At 37.9% G+C, this 18,483-nt stretch overlaps 3 protein-coding genes across 5 annotated transcripts in view; 1 reads left to right on the top strand and 2 right to left on the bottom strand.

Annotated features, from left to right (window-relative positions):
* Window positions 1–3,369, bottom strand: part of LOC106101048 (intron-binding protein aquarius) — a 52,565-nt gene extending 49,196 nt beyond the window's left edge. The window contains exons 1-6 of one of the 2 annotated variants that reach the window (XM_013280138.1): window positions 3,194–3,369; window positions 2,379–2,479; window positions 1,807–1,963; window positions 1,181–1,391; window positions 518–710; window positions 29–182 (exon numbers count right to left, since the gene is read on the bottom strand). In XM_013280138.1, the coding sequence (XP_013135592.1) occupies window positions 29–182; window positions 518–710; window positions 1,181–1,391; window positions 1,807–1,963; window positions 2,379–2,479; window positions 3,194–3,280 (903 nt within the window). In that variant the 5' untranslated portion in view covers window positions 3,281–3,369. Of the gene's footprint in view, window positions 1–28; window positions 183–517; window positions 711–1,180; window positions 1,392–1,806; window positions 1,964–2,040; window positions 2,121–2,378; window positions 2,480–3,193 lie in introns of those variants that run through there. The other variant, XM_013280139.1, reaches the window with a different exon arrangement.
* On the top strand, window positions 2,351–11,926 carry LOC106101049 (zinc finger protein 43-like). 2 transcript variants are annotated; one of them, XM_013280142.1, is made up of 11 exons: window positions 2,351–2,433; window positions 3,554–3,920; window positions 3,996–4,167; window positions 4,258–4,353; window positions 5,127–5,296; window positions 5,511–5,722; window positions 5,858–5,999; window positions 6,293–6,418; window positions 7,166–7,290; window positions 11,387–11,506; window positions 11,707–11,926. In XM_013280142.1, the coding sequence occupies exons 2-11, from the start codon at window positions 3,561–3,563 to the stop codon at window positions 11,771–11,773; spliced, it is 1,590 nt and encodes a 529-aa protein (XP_013135596.1). In that variant the 5' UTR covers window positions 2,351–2,433; window positions 3,554–3,560; the 3' UTR covers window positions 11,774–11,926. The 2 variants fall into 2 exon arrangements, with proteins under 2 accessions (XP_013135596.1, XP_013135597.1); XM_013280143.1 differs by lacking the exon at window positions 11,707–11,926 and having other exon boundaries at window positions 7,166–7,311; window positions 11,387–11,460.
* A 2,225-nt stretch (window positions 11,927–14,151) lies between these two features.
* Window positions 14,152–18,483, bottom strand: part of LOC106101076 — a 25,502-nt gene continuing 21,170 nt past the window's right edge. The window contains exon 2 of the mRNA XM_013280175.1: window positions 14,152–15,863. Coding sequence (XP_013135629.1) covers window positions 15,132–15,863 — 732 coding nt within the window. The 3' untranslated portion in view covers window positions 14,152–15,131. The remainder of the gene's footprint in view (window positions 15,864–18,483) is intronic.

The raw sequence follows: 18,483 nt of genomic DNA, 5'->3' as shown, positions 1-18,483 counted from the left end.
AAATCCAAGTTACAAAACATTCACTAACCTGTGTAAACAGTTGACCCTCAGGTCGCCTCGTGAGGGCGGAGAGTTGACATCTGACTACTAGATGGCAGTCATCCATCACGGTGTTGAAGAAGCGCCGGGTAGGCAGCAACGCTTCCAGATCTATCATCAGCTCTAAGAAACGCTCGCAGTACCTGAATAAGAATAAAAAAATATCAAAATAAATTAATTTTTTTTCACTCCATACCTGATGTTAGTACTTTTACTAGATTTTTTACTATTCTTATGAAGTATCTATCATAAATGGGATTTCGACCATTTCTGTACATTATTTCGATTACAATATGTGCGTTAAGAAAAAAGTTTCATTCAAGCCATTCTTTAAGTTGAGCAACCTCATTTAATAAAATACATAAATGCACAAAAAGTACACTAAAACTAAGCTACTACAAGATTTGCGGCAGGGTGGCCTTATTGCTATGCTTATTGCAATATACACTATGTTCAAGATCTCACATTATGTTCTTACCTCACAACATTAGGATCAACATCTTCAATCTCTGAAACCGTCTCCAAGATCTGCATGAACTTGATCATCAGCCGCTGCAAGTAATGCCGCTCCCAGTTCAACTTCTCCAGCATCTCCGGTTTATCCTTCTTCTGTATCGCTCTCCAGTATTTCTTCCATTTGGGTACCAGTTTGAACTCTTGGTTCCTCCTTCCTAAAATAGTACATAGTAAAAAATAGATTTATCAACAATACATACGTATCTATATTAAATACATTATATACTCAGTATACACTACTTAAAGTTTATTTAGTGATCATTAACAGACCCTTAATAAATATTTGTACAGTAATTAACGCTATCAGATGGCTTTAGTAAGAATAAAATATCTCTAAATAAAATAAAAGAGGAAAGATTTGTACTTCATATGTATTTAAACAGCACAAAACTAATAGGACGATTTAAAAATCCTTCACCATTAAAAAGCTACATTATCATTAAGTAACATAGACTATATTTTCTATTATTTTTTTAATATCAGACGAACGAAATCATGAGCAACAGCTAGGTAATAAATCTATTCAAATATGTTAGGAGCTCAAGGTACTCTGAACTGCCAAGATATTTGACAATAAGAATACACATCACAAATTTTCATATTACAAATTAATAACTTAACTGACCTTCTTGCAGACTAATCCACATACTAAGTGACACAAGTCGCTTGACCTGATCCCTACAGAGTTGCACCTCCATACTGCTGAAGCAGTGGTTGAGGAACATTAGGAGTGCTGTCTGTTCACGCATATTCTGACTGCTTAGGTCATTTGCCACACTCGCACGGAGAACTTGCTCAAAGAAGCCAGGGAAATGTTCGGGTTTCTTCAAAAATGCCTGGAAATTAGATTTATAACTTTAGACATAATTCAAGAAAAATGTTAGTTAACTAGTTCAGTAGGGTCTATTAGATTATTACTAAGTCTAGGAATAATTGGGATCCATGTCTCATTATTTATGGAGTTTTGCTTGCAATAAATTACACACCTAAAACCTACGCTAGTTTAAAATTCTAGACTATTAAAAATAAATGCAAAAGTTTATAGAATAGATGTTATTTAGAGTTTGTGGCCTAAATGGTTGAATAGATTTCAATCAAATTCAACATAGATGTGGATGGAAGGATAGTCTAGAAGAACACAGGCTACTTGCATTTTTTTTTTAATTCCGCGCAGAGAGAGTCGCTGGCGAAAGCTACTTTTATTAATAAATATTAAAATTACATTAACAAAAATATGCAATGAATACTGACCTGCCATGCCTGCACTCTTTCTCGAAACTTCTCATTTGTCATAACAATAATAGACATCATATGAGCATGGCTCGCTTCTCCTGTCTTGTAATGAGGCCAAAGATAGTTCTCTAAGTATTGAGAAAATTCCAACATCATGATTCGACGAACGGAGAAGCTGTAAAGAAATATCACAATATCAAAAAAGGGCTATAAATAAAAAATATTAAATACCACAGACAATCTAAACCAAACCATTATTTTGATTTTTTACTAAACTCTCCAAATACTTTTGGGTCACTAAAATTAATTCCTGATTTAAACACATAATTAACATTTACTTTAAAAAAAAAATTAACAATGTTGTGATATCATAAACTTTTCCAGAAACAAAAGAATAGCAGGAGTTAAATTTTGAATTGTTAGAAAACAATTTAGTTATAAAACTGTCACATTTTAAAAAATATAGAGGTCATCGTACTCTATAAGGTCATCGCCCTTTAAGGTATTCAAATGTTTTAAATCAGTTAGGCCAAGAATTTCAAAGTGAGTGCATTATTTATAATATAATTTTAAAGTGAGAAAAAACTTACTAAGATCCAAGTATCTCCGTCTGGTAGATTGTTTCCACAATTGTTGCATCGTAAGGTAAGTGGTTGTCCTTCGTTTGTGGTGACCAGTACTGCTGAGCAAGCTGTGAATAATGATGTAACCATGTTGATTTCCAAGTCAATTCAATGAGCAATGTTACCTAGATTTTATGAGCCCCTATGTTTATATAACCAGTTGGCTACTCGGAAGGTATATAAAAGCTCCATTTTATTAACACATTCATTGTTAGAACAAAACCTATATACTTGGTCTGGCAATACCAACACATGAATGGGTTGAAAAAATATGGCTATATTTTCTGAACATATATAGTTGAATAGACCCCTCAAAATCTTACTAATATTATAAATGCTAAAGTTTAGAAGGATAGAGGATGAATGTTTGATAGAGTTTACCGCCTAAATGACTGAATGGATGTTGACCATGTTTGACATAGATGTAGAGCAAAGTCTAGAAAAACACAGGCTACTTTATTTTTTAGATGACTCTCTCCCTTTTGTAACCTTTCAGGTTATACTTTTGTACTGCAATTTATGGCACAGGCATAGGTTATATTATGGGGACACAGATTTGAAGTCTAAAATTCCCTACTAGGCTTACAACAACGTTTAAATACCGAACCTGTATTGTATCAACAACTTACGGATAGAGGACTAGAAACATTTAAGCAAAAGAAGTTATGTTTTGTAGATATTGTCTACATGTAGTTAATTTAATATTGCTACTATCAAACGGTTACTTACTAAATTAACAAACATTAAGCAATTATAAACTTAACCTTAAATTTTATTCCTACCTGTGTTATTCTATCAGCATTTATTTGTGACACTGTTGGTAAAGGAATTTTAGGTTTCTCCGATGGAGTTGCAGCGTCGGCTTTCATGATTACTATAATATAAAATTTTCTGTTTAATTGAAAAAGCAATCGGTAAACATCCCACAAACAATCAACAAACTACAAAATGTCAATGTCAAACGCACATTGGCATTTTTAAGTAATTGCCTAATTAAAAAATGTAAGGGTTCCCACATTTAATAATTCGATGACCAAACTCCAATAACACTTGTCAGTATTTTTAAAAATCATGAGAATACTTAGTTTTTTAAAGCAAACATAATACGATGATCTATACGCCCAAAGTATTTTTTGTTTCAGATTTAACATGATGTTTGACCCACCCGACTTTCCGTATAGAGATCTTCCCGAATTGAGAGATAATTACGAATCCGACGATATTTTCAATAATGATATCCCAAATAATACAACAACAAACTTCGGCGACAGTGTGATTACTGACGTTACAAATATAAACAATCAATTATCGCTTCATTCTAATAATTCTGGACGGTACTTTAACATTGAAAATGTGCCTCCTGTAAGCGACTCCGTAAATAATGAACCCACGAACACTGAGTTATGTGTTATTCAACAAGATATCTTTAATTTTGAATCAACTTTGCTAGATGACAACATTGTTAACCAATTTTTATTACCTTTACAAACCGCTGCAGAAAAAAATAAGGTTCGATAAGTTTGGCATCTAATTTCATTCTACCCACGTTTGACAAATATATACGGTTTTTATTCTATCTTTCAGGATGTTGAGATTGGTCCCGACTTACTGGCTCTTCATTCGTGTGCTATTTGTCATGAAATATTCACAACAGAAGCTGATCTTCTGGATCATACTATATCTTTACACGCTTCAGTTAATTACGTAGATAGAAGCCAAAATGTTCCTGCAGTTACTAATGTGAAGGAACCTATTGGTATGTAAGATTTAAACCTATTAGACTTTGGTTTAATTAGTATAAAAGCTGATAGAAAGACCTGATATTAATCAATTTTTTACATTCTAGAAACAAACAACGATGATCTAAGTTATGAAGCCGAATGGTTGGTGTGTCGTGTCTGTGAAAGAGTATTATCTACAGTTGTAGAAACAGAACCAAATGGTAAGAAATAAATATGTATTTAACCTTTTAACCGGCTTCCAAAAGAAGGAGTTTTTTCATCCATGAGTATTCCATAATCGTAACTTGTAAAATCTATTTTATTCAACATTAACTGTCATAAAAAAGCGGAAGTGTAGAGGTGCGACGAACATTAGGTCACTAAAAAGAAAGTAACAAAAGTGGATCATAAGTTAAACCACCATACCAAAACTTATAATTTGCTAAGACTTTCTAATAATTGATACAAATTGCGCGGTCTGACGATACTGTGATTATTATTGCCTTGATTGTAAAGTTGATTAAAAATCTAATAAAGCCATACGTAACATCTACTCGTGGTTTATGAAATTGTTTGTTAATTTAACGGCTAGCATATCTTTTTTGCGGTAGTGATTTTATTCAGTTTTGAATCATTTTTTTAGTAACATATTTGTTGAGTTGTAAATATTGGTACAACGTTAAAGAATTAAAAATAATCCGCACACACTCTGCATTTGCTTTTAGGATTTAAATATTTCAGTAGTTTCTCCACTCTATTGGTTCTAACAATATTTTTAGTAAATAAGTTGACCTGGATGCTTTTTGTCCTAGGAAGATTTGTCTTTTATGACTGGCCAGATTTAAGTTGTTATAAATTTAAAATCTAACTGTTAATAGGAAAATCAAGTACCTTATGTATGTTTTAGAAGAAGCTTTAATTTTTCCTCCAAAGCTCATTGTACTGAGAATTTTCTTTAGTTTTTTTTTTTGACATCGAAATTTAAACTTACCAGAACAGTTGTGCTGCATCGATGACAGTGGAAGGCAGAGCATATCTCGCCGAAGACTAGGCGCAATGTACGTGTGCGATTCCTGCAGTTATTTGTTCGCGGATGGAGAAGCCCTTGACCGACATCGGCTCACGTGCTGCTTGCAGGAACCAGACAATACCATTTCCCCGATGGTATACATGGCTTTTTGACCATTTACTGTTCGAAATAATAAAACTGAAACTACGTAGACTTTAAACATTCTAAGAGCAGTCAAGTCAAACAGTTGGCGTGATTCCGACAACATTTTTAACGGTGACAATGCTGTCACTTTTATGCCGCTTGAAGGCGTCTTAACACTGTCCACTGACATTAGTATAGAAAATAGACCGTTATCTTTTTTTGCAGCTGAATACACATATATCTTCAGATATCTCAGACCTCTTAGATTCTTGTGATAACAACGCACCTGCCAGTCTTTCGTCTGAAGAGACAGAACTGCAGACTGTCATATGCGATAGACCATTACAGACGCGACAGACACGGCGACCGTATTCTAACTCCAGCAGCAATAAGATGTGGAACTGTGGCTCTTGTAATCAACTGTTTGCTACTGCAAGGTAAAATTTGATTAACGCCCTAAATGACACCTACGAATTCAAATAGTGGTCATATCTATACTTTTCACTTTCGAGCCCAAATCGGGCCATTTTCGCAGGCTAATTGAATTGAACTTCAGTTAACTGATTTTGCAGGGAGTTATACCGTCACAAGCGAGGAGAGGACCGCCCAGAGGGAGCGCCGCTGGTCGCATACGTGTGCGAGGAGTGCGACAAGGTGCTCGGCAGCATGTGCGCCCTGCACACCCACAAGAAGATGCACAGAGTGACCAAACCAGTAAATATTTATAAAACAATGGAACATTAAAAAATTATGTACAGGAACTGTTCAGACCAGAGACATTATGACGACGGTAGACAGTAGATGAATAACATGGAGGCCTGTATACTGTGAAAGGCTTCGGAGATGACATCTCCAATAGACTAGTTCAGGCTTATAGTACTATATTAAATTTAAACATTTCCAGTATTTAATATAGACATGTAGAGTCAAAAGACTTTAAAGCTCAAAAAAATGATGGAACTCTCAAAGACTTACAGTATACTACACACGGCGATTACGTGTTCCAGGGTTACCCATGCCGTGTGTGCGGACGTCGCTTCAACCAGTCGGGACACCTCGCCATACACATGAGGATGCACACTGGAGAGCGGCCTTATCCCTGTGATCTCTGCACTAAAGCGTTTAAAGTTAAGGTACTGAGTGAACGCTTTTAAATATGACCGTGTCAACATTAATAATTTTGCAACAAAAGTGATCCACTAAAACTTTATATGTGACCTGTGCATGGCAGAAATAAAGACAAAAACTTTAACTTCAGAAATCAATTTGTAACTGGCCACATAATAGTAACCTTAAAAAAATAACGTTTTTTTTTTCTATTATTTGCAAGCTTACAATGAGTTGCCAGTTGTACTGAAAGTTAAATACGGCCTGGTTTTTGTTCTATTTTTCTATTTAGCCGGCACTGATGCGACGGCGCGCGTGATTGGCGCCACCACTAGGCTAATACGACCTCGCCCGGTCAGCATTTGTTGCATGAAATAGTGTTACTGAGAAAAAAACCGCTTCGCCACATACAGCTATTCTCTAGTAGATCCTATTGTTGTTTAGAAATAGACCAATTTCCTCGAATTAAATTGAAGAAACTAATATCTAAAAATAGATACTTTGCTTTAAAGCAGCTTTAACATGTTATAGACCGAATATCTTCGTTCCCGTTACGTGGTATCCCTACCCGAAGTATAATGCTATTCAAACTTTATAGCAGCTTACATTTCACACAAAAAGCTGCACACTTCTATCGACGCACCGTAATACGGGAGCACATAATTGCGCGTTTTGTCCACCTGCAATGTGACATGCGCGGAGCTAATGAGCAGTTATAAAGTTTGAATATAATAATACTTAGTATGTTGAGGTAGCAGGTTGATATGTGGCAGGTGGAGCGCGACGACCACCGGCGCACGCACACCGGGGAGCGGCCCTTTGCCTGCACGAGCTGCCCCAAGACGTTTACCGCGGCCGCGCGCCTCCGCGAACACGCACGCATACACACAGACCAAAGGTTACACGCCTAACACTGACTGTAGGTATAGAAGTAGCTATTTTATAGTATCTCATAATTTAATAAATTAAATATTCTAGTGAACCTTTGTGAACAGAGACTTCAAATTTCATAGAACATCTGTATAGAAACAAATCTCTATTCTCTTTTAAGATTATTAGACGGAAATATGATTTTAAAAACTGTTTCGATAGTGAAAAATCACGGAGAGTCTATAATGTTTTAAATGTTTTCATATATTGTAAAGTTATATAGCAATTTTTGCAAACTATTCTCAGTGATGTAACGCCCTTTAAGAAATTAATTTCTTCGCACGTTTTTTAAAACATTCTCGACTTAGGGCGCCGCGCTTCATGCTTGGATTCCTTTGACCTATGATTGTGTTCTCGTCAATAATTATACAGACTTGTTAAGTGTCGACTAATATTATAGTTGGTTTAGTATGGGTACTAGCAATCGCCACTGAATCTACGTGGGTGAGTAGCCTATATGTTCTTCCAGAATATTTTCTACATCGATTCCAAATTTCAAAAACATCAGTTTCTGGTTGAACAACCTTTCTGGTTGAAACATAGTAAAAACATCCATCCATCCATCTAAACTTTCGCATTTATACTAAAGTATTATATAACTTTACACGTTTATCGTATTCATATGAAATTTAGATATCTTAAGTGGTTTATCCTTGGCCTTTAGATGACGTATTTAATAATTATCCTATCCTATTGTTATCAAGTGTATTATCTACCGGTAAGGGATGTTACGGGGCACCTGTTTGTTTACGTTTTGCATTATGCAATCTCGAATGCTCAATAGACGTCAGTATTCATGCCTGTCTAATAATAATCTGCGTAATGTCTTTCTAAATAAGTCATCTTATTTGTTTTGAAGTAAACTAAAATTAAAAAATAACAGATACAGAACAGCTAAAGCCGTTTATTTGTGACACATAACCTAAATATACTTTTTTAAATATTTTTTAACGTCCGTCTAATATAAATGTATGTGCGAATTATAGGTATGGACTTTTTAAAACTCAACTAAACTGTTTTCTTAATTTTTGTTGTTTAATATTCTAGACTAAATTTTGCTTTCAATATTATATTTAGGTACTTATTCCGTTGGTATGTAACAGGAATATTTAGAAATTGCTATAGGTATAGATTTAAAACAACACAAAACTTTGAATCACAGAAAGTCTAGTGTTCGTCCATAGATGGCGCTAGCATTGGTAATATTGAAACTGGTTGCACAAAGCGCCGTAGCGGGAACCTTTCAACAGTTTCTATTTATAGATATGATTTTTTCTTCGTTACCGTATAAGACATAAACGACACCTGTGCTTGGAATCGCTGTCTTATTTTTTTAATTAATTGTTCAAATTCTTCGCATCGGGTTAGTTATCGTTTTGTTTCAGTATATACTTGGTTTTTTATTAGATAATGTAAAAAAATATTATGCATCTATGACCCAGAATTTCTTTTGCATCTAAATTTATGCGTAAAAGCAAATGTTAGTCTTAATTTTATTTTTTGTAAATCACTGTATCCGTAGTATACATTTTCAATATAAACTGAAGGAAACTATATTAACGTTTGTAATTGTTAAATCTTTAGTCGCTTTTTAATGCTTACTCCAGCGTTTAATTAGGGTCGAGCGATTGGTCCCGGTTTTTCCAAACTGTTCCACTTTGAGCGGCGAGTTCCCGCGGACGACCCGCTTGCGTGACGTCATCGAGTCCCTCGGTTTGTTTTCAAACTATAGTGTAACTATCACAATTATTGGGCTCTCAAAGCTACGAAGGATATTTACGTTTATATTTAATTCAGTAGAAAAAGTTTTGAGTTGCCAGTGCGTGCGTAAATCTATGTTGAAAATAAATTATTTACGTGAGTGAGAGAATTATTAACCAAAATATGCTGAATTAATAAAACTTAACTTAAATGTTAAATTTAAGAACAATTTAATTCTACTCGTATAAGTTGTTCTGGACTGGACTGGACTGTTTGGTGAAATCGCAGGCATAAAAAGTAACATTCGGGTACGAACTTATAAAAAATGGACATTTTTAATTAAAACTATAAACAAAAAACACTAAAAGATTTTTAGAAACGAGAAAAGGTTTTCTGTGTTTTAAAATTTCTATCTAAAAGTTTGTTCTTTTGAAATACACCATGCGCTATGACATCGAGGTCTATTAGAGGTCTTTAAAAATTAAAAATTGTGACAATAAAAATTCCCTACTAGGTCACATAAGATCTTTTTACTAAAAATGAAGTCTACTGAGTATGGCGGTATTCTGTAATTCTGAAAAACTATGGTCAAAGGATTTAATTGCAATTTTTACAGTATTTATCACTTCAACGTTCTTTAATTTCACTATTGTAATATTTGCTAGCCTAAATAAATAGATAAACCTAAATTTGTATGGTTATTTATGTATTTTTTGATGTGAATTTTTCCTCTGAGCCAATATCGAGGCCGATCAAGGTTTTCATCAACTTTCTGCCCACTTCTTTCCATAAATACATCAGCCGTCTAACTGAACTTCTTTTTAATATACTCTTTCACATTTTCCATTGCTTCTTCTGTTGGGTTTTTTATTTAACATTGTACTTATTTGTATATAAATTTGTTACAATGTAAGAGTCGCAACTGGTAGAATATAAGTCGGTTCGGTTGCGGAATTCTTACGTGTCCAGCTCGCTCGCCGTTCGCCGCTCTCTTCTGTCCGCTGACCGGTTCCAACTGTTTACGAGGCGGTGCGGCGCGGCCGTGGATGCGTTATGAAACGACCTACGACCAACTATCGAAACACTTTAAATTTAACTCCGAAAATTGTGCGTTATAATACTAACACTACTTTCATAACCCATTACTTCTAAAGCCAGTGTGACCTAAACTTCGCTAAAACTTTAAGCTAAAATTATATACAAATACGTGGAACCTTAAATCTTTCCAGTTGCTTTTATTATAGGACTTGACAGGAGAGGGTTTCTCGACATTTCGATCTCGAAAAATATAAAACGTTGAAAAATTGCTCAGAATAAGGCCATATTAATGGAAGCCGTTCCCCTAGACCTAGCCCACCCATGATCAGGTTTGTGGTGGTTAATCCTCCTTTAATATGAGTTGCCTATATAAAAAAGGCCCTATCCATGTCCATGTATGTCCATGTATTTAGTTTCAACTAAACAACATAACCCTACATTTGTCCTTGAAAAATATGAGGTACAAAATATTTTAACAGTGTAAGTAAAGGTTGAATTATACAGATTTAGTAACTTCCCTCTATCTGTAGGTAAAGGTTTATATTGGTCTGTTCGTGGTTATTCAGTTGATATTTTACAGGGTAACGGTTTTGATTTGACTAGGCGCTCGCGAACGACTTAGGAATCATTAGATTTTGTACCGTTGCTGTTTTATGGCGGATATTTTACTAACGCTACGATTGTGGTATTCATTATTGTCTGTTAGAACATATAAAACCTTCAAAGTATATTTGCAGCTTTTGTTTATGAAACTTTTCGAACAAGTGATGATGCGGGAAGCTGATGACCAACGAGGGGCTAGTAGTAAATGTTCTTTTTGCCGTTATGTTCAATTTTTGCGTTCTTTCTCGTTCTTCGAGATATGTATATCTAACAGTTGTCGGCTGGTTTAAACAATGACTATTGTCAATTCAGCGCCTGATTAAAGTCATGTTATGTCATTTAATGAATCTATGTTTGATTTTAGAGAATAAAATATGCCAGTGAAGAATTTTCTTTATTAATATGGAGTTAAGATCTGTTTAACGATTCTTTTATAATAAAATGGGTTATAATTGAATAAGGAATGCTGAGAATTGATGAAAACAGAATATATAGAAGTGGATATGAATCTAGCAATTTAGCACGTCGATTTCTTACTCTCAGCTCTTCAGATTTTTTCAGTAGATTTAGTTAGTAAATTAATTTTCCTATTTGATGTCGATTACAGCATTATGTTAACGTCATCTCTGCAATGTTATCTGTTGTCTCTGTTTTTTGTTGTCACCAGGAATGTCACGTTTTTCTATAAGTATCAACAGTGTTACTAGTTTTGTTGTTCGCAGGCCGTACAGGTGCGATATCTGCGGCGCGGCGTTCCGGCGGCCGTACGCCCGCACGGTACATACCCTCATACACAGCGGGGAGAAGCCGCACAAATGCGACGTCTGTGGAACGGCCTTCAGGCAAGAATACTTACATACAGTTTCCACTAAGCGAACAGTGCGGCAACTGTCGAACTTAGCGAGTAGAGTGCCCAAGGAAATAGCTGGTCACTTGTTGGAAATGACGCCTAAAAAGCTTTATTCCTGACTTGTTTGGAGTCTAGAAAGAAGCCTACATTTATTATATTAATCTCGTGTAATTTTGAATATTATCTTAACAGGAGATCTGGCGATATGTGGAAGCACAAGAGAACTCTCCACGGACTGCCCTCAACTACCGCTCTGTGACACTAAGCAATATGGTTCTCAAAGAGGGAACGCTGCCATAATTAAAGACTGAATATAGCCGCTTGCTAAGTTTAGCGATTTAATTTTTTACTGCCAAATCCTTCCTTGGTACAATATAACCAGCGTGGCGCTGCAGAAGTCTGCATATTTTTGATGTAAGCAATCATGAATGCCTCTACTCATAGCTAGTAAGATAGGTCTTTCTTACTCAAGTATCGGAACGTAGTTTTGAAGGTAGGTAGGAATGATAGAATAAAAATCATAGATTCTTCAACAGTAAATATTTATTATAAAAATTGCTCTTATAGCCACATTTCTGTTTATATAATATATATAATATTTATGTTCATTCTTTGTGCCATTGTTTCACAAAATTATTCCTGTTCTTGTTATTTTCGACACAACATCTTAAACAATAATATATTACAATATAATCTTGCATTAGACGGAGAAAAACAATTTTGAATAAAATTGTAACTTGAGGAACGTTGTAACAATTCGATGTGCAAACATTATAAAGTTTATTCAAAATTGATTTCACCATTTTCTAATGGGAGTATTTCTTCCTAGAATATACAAGAATGTTTTAATAAAATCCTGTCACTTTTGGTAACCGATGACAATGAAAAAACACTAAATGAATTAATTACAATTAGATTTAAGTTACGTATGGTGCCGTCGCGAACGTTTCTTTGAAACGTCGCGCGTAGAATTAGACGGATGCGACGAGGGTTCTATCGATAATTATTGCTGCGTCACAACACTACGCGGCGAGCCGCGGTGCGGAGCGGGGCGCCCCCGCGCCAGCCCGTTATGGCAATAGGTAACACAAAGAACAGAAGAGAATACAGTTCCAAACCACCCAAAAATAGAACCCGATCACTCCCCTCTCACACACTCACAGTTCACACAACAAAATTGAGACTTATTCAGTGAGCACAATATTTTTGTTCAAAAACTTTACTTTGTACAATTTGGCCCGTTTTGTGAAAATGACAGGACGAAAGGCCAAAACGAGTCCCACTAAGGTATTCTCTTTTTAATTTGTACACGATTGCAAGCATCCGGAAGACATATTTGTCGCATTCGAGTCGCAGCGGTGAGGAAATTTAGAAATTTGAGAATGATAAAAATACTTACATCTGATTATCTTAAGTACATTATAAAGTCATGCGAACGAATGCGACAGATATATGACAGTGTTTAGAGGTGTCGGTACAAATGTGCGAGACATTATAGGTAATATTTAAAGTAGACAGACCACTTTATTCATAATTCACTAACTTACTTAAGTAAACCATCACAACCAACCATACGGACAAGTTTAACAAAAAATCATTAAGGTAGGTACGTATGCGAAATTAATCTTAGAACCGAAACAAGTAACTATTTATAATACGTGGGCACGAGTTCAAAACTCAAGAATTAAAATTATCCGATCTTCAACAGTAGCGGCGAGAATTTCTTGTGACTTATCATAAAATGCATTTATAATATGTAACTTGTATATCTGTACTTGTTTCGAGCGTACTGGACAGAATAAAGGTTGCATCGTAACAACACAGTTTGACAAACGCGGCTCCCCCCTACCCAGTCCCCAGTCGCCGAGTGAGGTGCCACTCGGCTCGTCGATATCGATACTAATAAAATTAATACTTTACATAATTTATTTACAACGGCTGCGATCACCGCGCCATAATGCCCAACTCCGTATATAATATGTACACTAAATTTAAGAACATAGAGTTTTCTCTCATTAGCTACCGAATCACAATTCAAATATTTGAGTAATTGACAACGGTGGACAAACATGCGCCGAAGCACTAATGCATATTACTTTGAAATTTGTACTTTGCTTTGTCGAGTTGTGCTATGTAGGAATGTTTGGTCCATGCAGTCGTCGGCCCATGGGGACAACGTCGACGGTGCGGTCTGTGCGGTCCGAGCAGCCGGGCGAGCGAAAACAATCGACCGCTTCTCAAATAAAATATAATGTGTGCTAATTAAATAACGACTTCGCACCATTTAACACCGACCACAAAACCCGATGTCGATTCGTAGCATCCCATTACACAGGGCTGGCCACAACCCAGTCTTAATGAGGACGTAACAGCCGCTTTATAAATTATTTGAGCTATTTATGACAAAATGACAGCTGATAGGTCATCATTGAGAAACTATGGATTGTGTTTGCCATTGTAATATTATTTATTTTCAAATCACATTGCATTTGAGACTATTTTCGGTCTGCGGCAAATTGTCGGTCCGTTTGCCCACTGACAAATTTTAAAAATAAAACGAACATTTAACTAGTATTATAAGTGATAGGAACTGCCAACTTTGTGGTAGAGTTATGTCTAAATCAATAAAAGCCAACCTCGTGTAATCAACTTTTACTTGCGTCAAAATTATCGTCAGCGGGCAAACGGGGCCTTAAAGTTATACAATTCCGATTTAGGGCGTATTGAAGTAAACCACAACAACGGTCAATGGTGATGTACAAATCGTAATGCAGTGCAGTCATCCGACGACATCCGACGACATCCGACAAGGCGACATAATTAACATCCAATTACGATATGACCAGTGTTGGATGCAGAAGTAATTGATGTAAATTTAAGTACATACTTGTTATAGATCTATTAATAACAATTATTAAGCTTCCTGTCCCAGCGCGACCACAGGGCGCGGGCGCCGCCACCGAGCAGCCGCACGGAGCCCGGCCCAGTGGTCGCGCGCTGTACAAATACATCGGCACATGTCCACACAAATATAAATATGACGTAGATCTGTATCGTGAGAGGTGAGACCTTTTTCGGTGTATAACAGAAAGTAATTAAGGCGAATGACTTCGAGCGGACAGTAAATATAAATCTCAGAGGTATGTCGATATCGATAGCAAAAGGTCACACCTCCACGCGTAGGTAAACTTTTAACATAACCAGAAAACATACTCTTGCTCGACAGCGTACCATAGAAAATATCAAGACAGAAATAATTTCAAATTATCACTTTTTCCCTCTCAACATAATAAATATAGCATTTCATCTAATTAATTACACAATAATTTTAACAAAAAAACTCGTCAAACACCCGAGCTTTCTCGGCTCGATAAAGTCCGCACATCACTTAGTCTCGGTTTAGAGTTCACTTAAAGGAAATAAAACTATCAAAAATAACTCGGCTCGCGTATAGGTCCTGCGTCACGTCCGAAGCTAGCACCTTCCCTGATTAACGTAATACTAAGTGGCTCGTGGCCGCTCCGACTAGATGCCGCGTCAGCTGGCGCCGCGGGCCGGCGGCGTATCACAGGCGCTCAGTGTGGCGGGGGCGCGGGCGCGTGCCCGCGCGCCGTGCACTAACTCGTGGGCACCAGCAGCCGCACGAAGCTGTCCTCGCCGGCTGACCAGCCCCAGTCGTCGGGCCACGCGTCTTCGGGCGGGTCGAGTGCCGAGCGCGACGACAAGCTCAGCACGGAGCCCCAGTCGATGGCGCGCTCCTCGTCGCCGTAGCCCGAGTCGCGGTCGGGCACGGGGGGCGCGGGGAAGGGTGTGGCACGGCCGGCGGCGGGGTCGCGCGCACCCAGCAGCTCGCATCGCGCGCTGCCTGAGCACTCCGCGGGCGCCTCTTCCGCGCTCTCGCGCTCCATCTCGCGCTCGATGCCGCGCAGCGTGTTGCACACAAGCACGGAGCGTCGCAACGAGGGATCGGCCGTCTGCCGGAACCTCGCCAACTTGAGCGCACACAGGTTCATCATCTTGAGCCGCCGCTCTCGGTAGCAGCGGCGCGAGGCACAGCGTCCGGCGGCGCGGCCGTCGCAGCAGGCGCGTGCCGCGGCGCCGCCCAACTCCAGGTACGACTTGCCGTTCTCGGCGCGGATGGTGTCGTGCGCGCCGCACCAGCCACCGCACCAGCGCCGGCGGCACGCGCGCCTCTCGTCCTCCTCGCGCCAGCAGTCGGCGCCGCCGGCACCGGCGGCCACCGCCTCCAGCCGCGCAATCGAATCCTCCCAGCGTGCGGCCTTGCCGCCGATGCCGCCCTCGCACGGGGACCCGGCGCGCCGCTTGGCGCCGCACCCCCCGCCAGAGCCCTGCAACCAACACACCGTACATGTTAGAACACAAATGTAGGCAAGCGACGCTAGATGGCAGGAGTTGTTTGCGTTAAATGAGTAATGTTATACAACAATTTTAGAAACAGTCTGACATCTTTTTCGGTAGAATATCAATTTCAATCAAAAGCCAAACGTTTTTTCGAAATCTAGTAAACTGTTTATTACATTTTTTTTAGCAGCAAAATGGTTTAATCGAATTTTATCAAGAGTATGGTGAAGAAAATATTTTTAGCCTTATAACTTTTAGCATCACATAGTATTGCAAGAAGCCTACTATAATAGAAACTTAACAAACAGGTGAGGATGAAGAAACATGGAGCAATGTAAAGGTTTAGAACGGGCGGCGTGCGCACGCGGCAGCCATGCGAGTACCGTAAGGTCCATACACTACACGTGCGCCCGGTCCCTAACCGAGTATTGTAGTTACTCGATTTATGCATTCCTGGTACATACCTATATCTCATGCCTTAATAAGAAATTTAAAAATCTAAACTAAGTTTTCTAAAATAATTCTTTCAATATAGTTTAAATTTTCGAAAAATTATAATGTCTCTCATCGAGGAAGACGCGAGAAAATAAATTTTATCAGTTCCAAATTTATCAATCGAACTGAGACTAAATTGTTTAAAACATGAGTATTTAAAAAAATAGGCTTAATATAATCGCTATATTTTTCAAACAAAACTTTAATTGTCCCAATAAGATACTTTTTATTTATCGCTTATGTTAAACGCTTTATTCACAGTGACTAAGAAATTAGTTGAAACTCTAGTTTGAATTTATGGGACTGTAACTAGTAGATACCTGAACCCTATTCGGAGTCTTTTGTCAGCGTCCCTTCCCGCTTTTTTTGGTAACAATATGTTCCCGTAGAGCAACCCCTATAGGGGTCCGTCCAGGTAGGTAAGGGCTCCGTGCTCCGCAATGCGACTGTGGGATTTGCCGACCCATACGACGGTAAAGCATTCTTCACCCGAAATATATTTATGACACAAAAGACCGATGGTCTTTTGGATCTTTACGTGGGTACGGGAGACAGAGTCCCCGATGATAATACAACTACGAAAAATCCACGTAAAGTTATATTTACCTGTGTGTTAGGATCAATTTTTTTTCACGCTTGCGACCTCTACAATTTTTAAAACAAAACACAGCGGTGCGGTGTAGCCACTTAAAAGTAGTGCTATTATATTGACAAATTTTATTAACCTGTCAAAATAAGTCGAGTAGGTGACACATGGGATTGATTGTTAACGAATGTAAAACCTCTTTGTAATTGAGTCGACAGTATTTAGTTCTACTACTGTGTGTTGGATGCGTTGATATTAAACGTTTTTTAAAAGACCCATAATGAAAATAGTTATTTTCGAATGGATTAGGCTTTAACTTTAATTATAAAAAAAACTTAAATCCTCAAGTAGGAAATTTTATTGGAAGAGCGATCTGTGTTTAAATGTTCTTTGTCAACGAGCTAGTTTATCTATAATATCAGTATTACAAAAAATATTTATAACATTTTGTAAGAGTTGAACTTGGTACGACACACCGCATTCCGATACATAATGGATATTACGCCAGCCGCATTATGCAGCACTATTACTCTGATGCAAATAATGATATGCGTCGGAAAGAAATGTATTATTAAATTACACGCGTATTTATCAACAAGAAAGTTGTTCTGATGATTGTTTTACAAACTTTTTTGCCCAACGATTTACGTATTATATAAATATATTTCTTCCAGAAACGAAAAAGGTGCAGACTATAGTAGTAAACAGCTGCGTCTTAGCCACACCACACTAATGAAATGACGGACGTGCCTCGTAGTACAGGAATGCCCGCTGACTCTGACGTCCGTGTGCTTAGACCTTCAGCTATACACCTAGTTTATAGTTCATCGCAGCAGGGTTATTTTCTAACCCGTTCTGGCAACATGTAACGTGTATCATTTTGATGTCGCTAGTAAAGTAAAAAATGGCATGCAGAGCCCATACGACGGCAGATGCCTCTGCACCTGCCCCGACAATTAGGCGGGACACGCGTCTCCACAGAACTTTAGCCTCTCCTATACGAATATTCTATACCAAACTTTATAATTTAACAACCTAACGAGATCTTATTATTTATTTATAAACGTATATTGAACTTGGACATTTGCTCTTGTTATTATCTGTTATGTGAGTTAATGATCTGCGCTTATTATAATTTATAATGACACAACGAGCGCAAAAGTGATTTCAAGGCATTGCATGAATTGAAACGCGAGTAGCGCAATAAGAAATGAACTGGAAGCAGTTGCAAGTCGGCCGAGTCGCGGCATGCTGAGACAGCGCTGCGATCAGCTTGCCAGCGAACGCAGCGCATTGACTCAGCGGACACTCATAGCAACGCTGAGAATAATCATTTTGCGTCATCCTTTATCGCTGCGAGGAAAACTTGCCACTTTATTGTGCGCTCGAAACCGCGTCTCGCCAACCATGTTAGTGTTTAAAATTTAAATTATAATCGCGCGCGACGAGTTCCAATATGCAGAAATAGACGATTCCACGAGGTTTCATCGCTATCACGCGGCGGGCGAGCCGTACGTATGTAGCGG

Source organism: Papilio polytes, unplaced genomic scaffold, assembly GCF_000836215.1.
Source record: "Papilio polytes unplaced genomic scaffold, Ppol_1.0 DF824024.1, whole genome shotgun sequence".
Lineage (NCBI taxonomy): Eukaryota > Metazoa > Arthropoda > Insecta > Lepidoptera > Papilionidae > Papilio > Papilio polytes.
This window is presented reverse-complemented; position numbering and strand designations above follow the sequence as displayed.

Bases quoted from the DNA above. Each gene is read 5' to 3' on its own strand.
- LOC106101049 (XM_013280142.1), top strand. From the start codon at position 3,561: ATGATGTTTGACCCACCCGACTTTCCGTATAGAGATCTTCCCGAATTG. The intron at 5,297-5,510 runs GTATACATGGCT...CTTTTTTTGCAG, and splicing joins ACAATACCATTTCCCCGATG to CTGAATACACATATATCTTC. The intron at 11,507-11,706 runs GCAAGAATACTT...TTATCTTAACAG, and splicing joins GTCTGTGGAACGGCCTTCAG to GAGATCTGGCGATATGTGGA.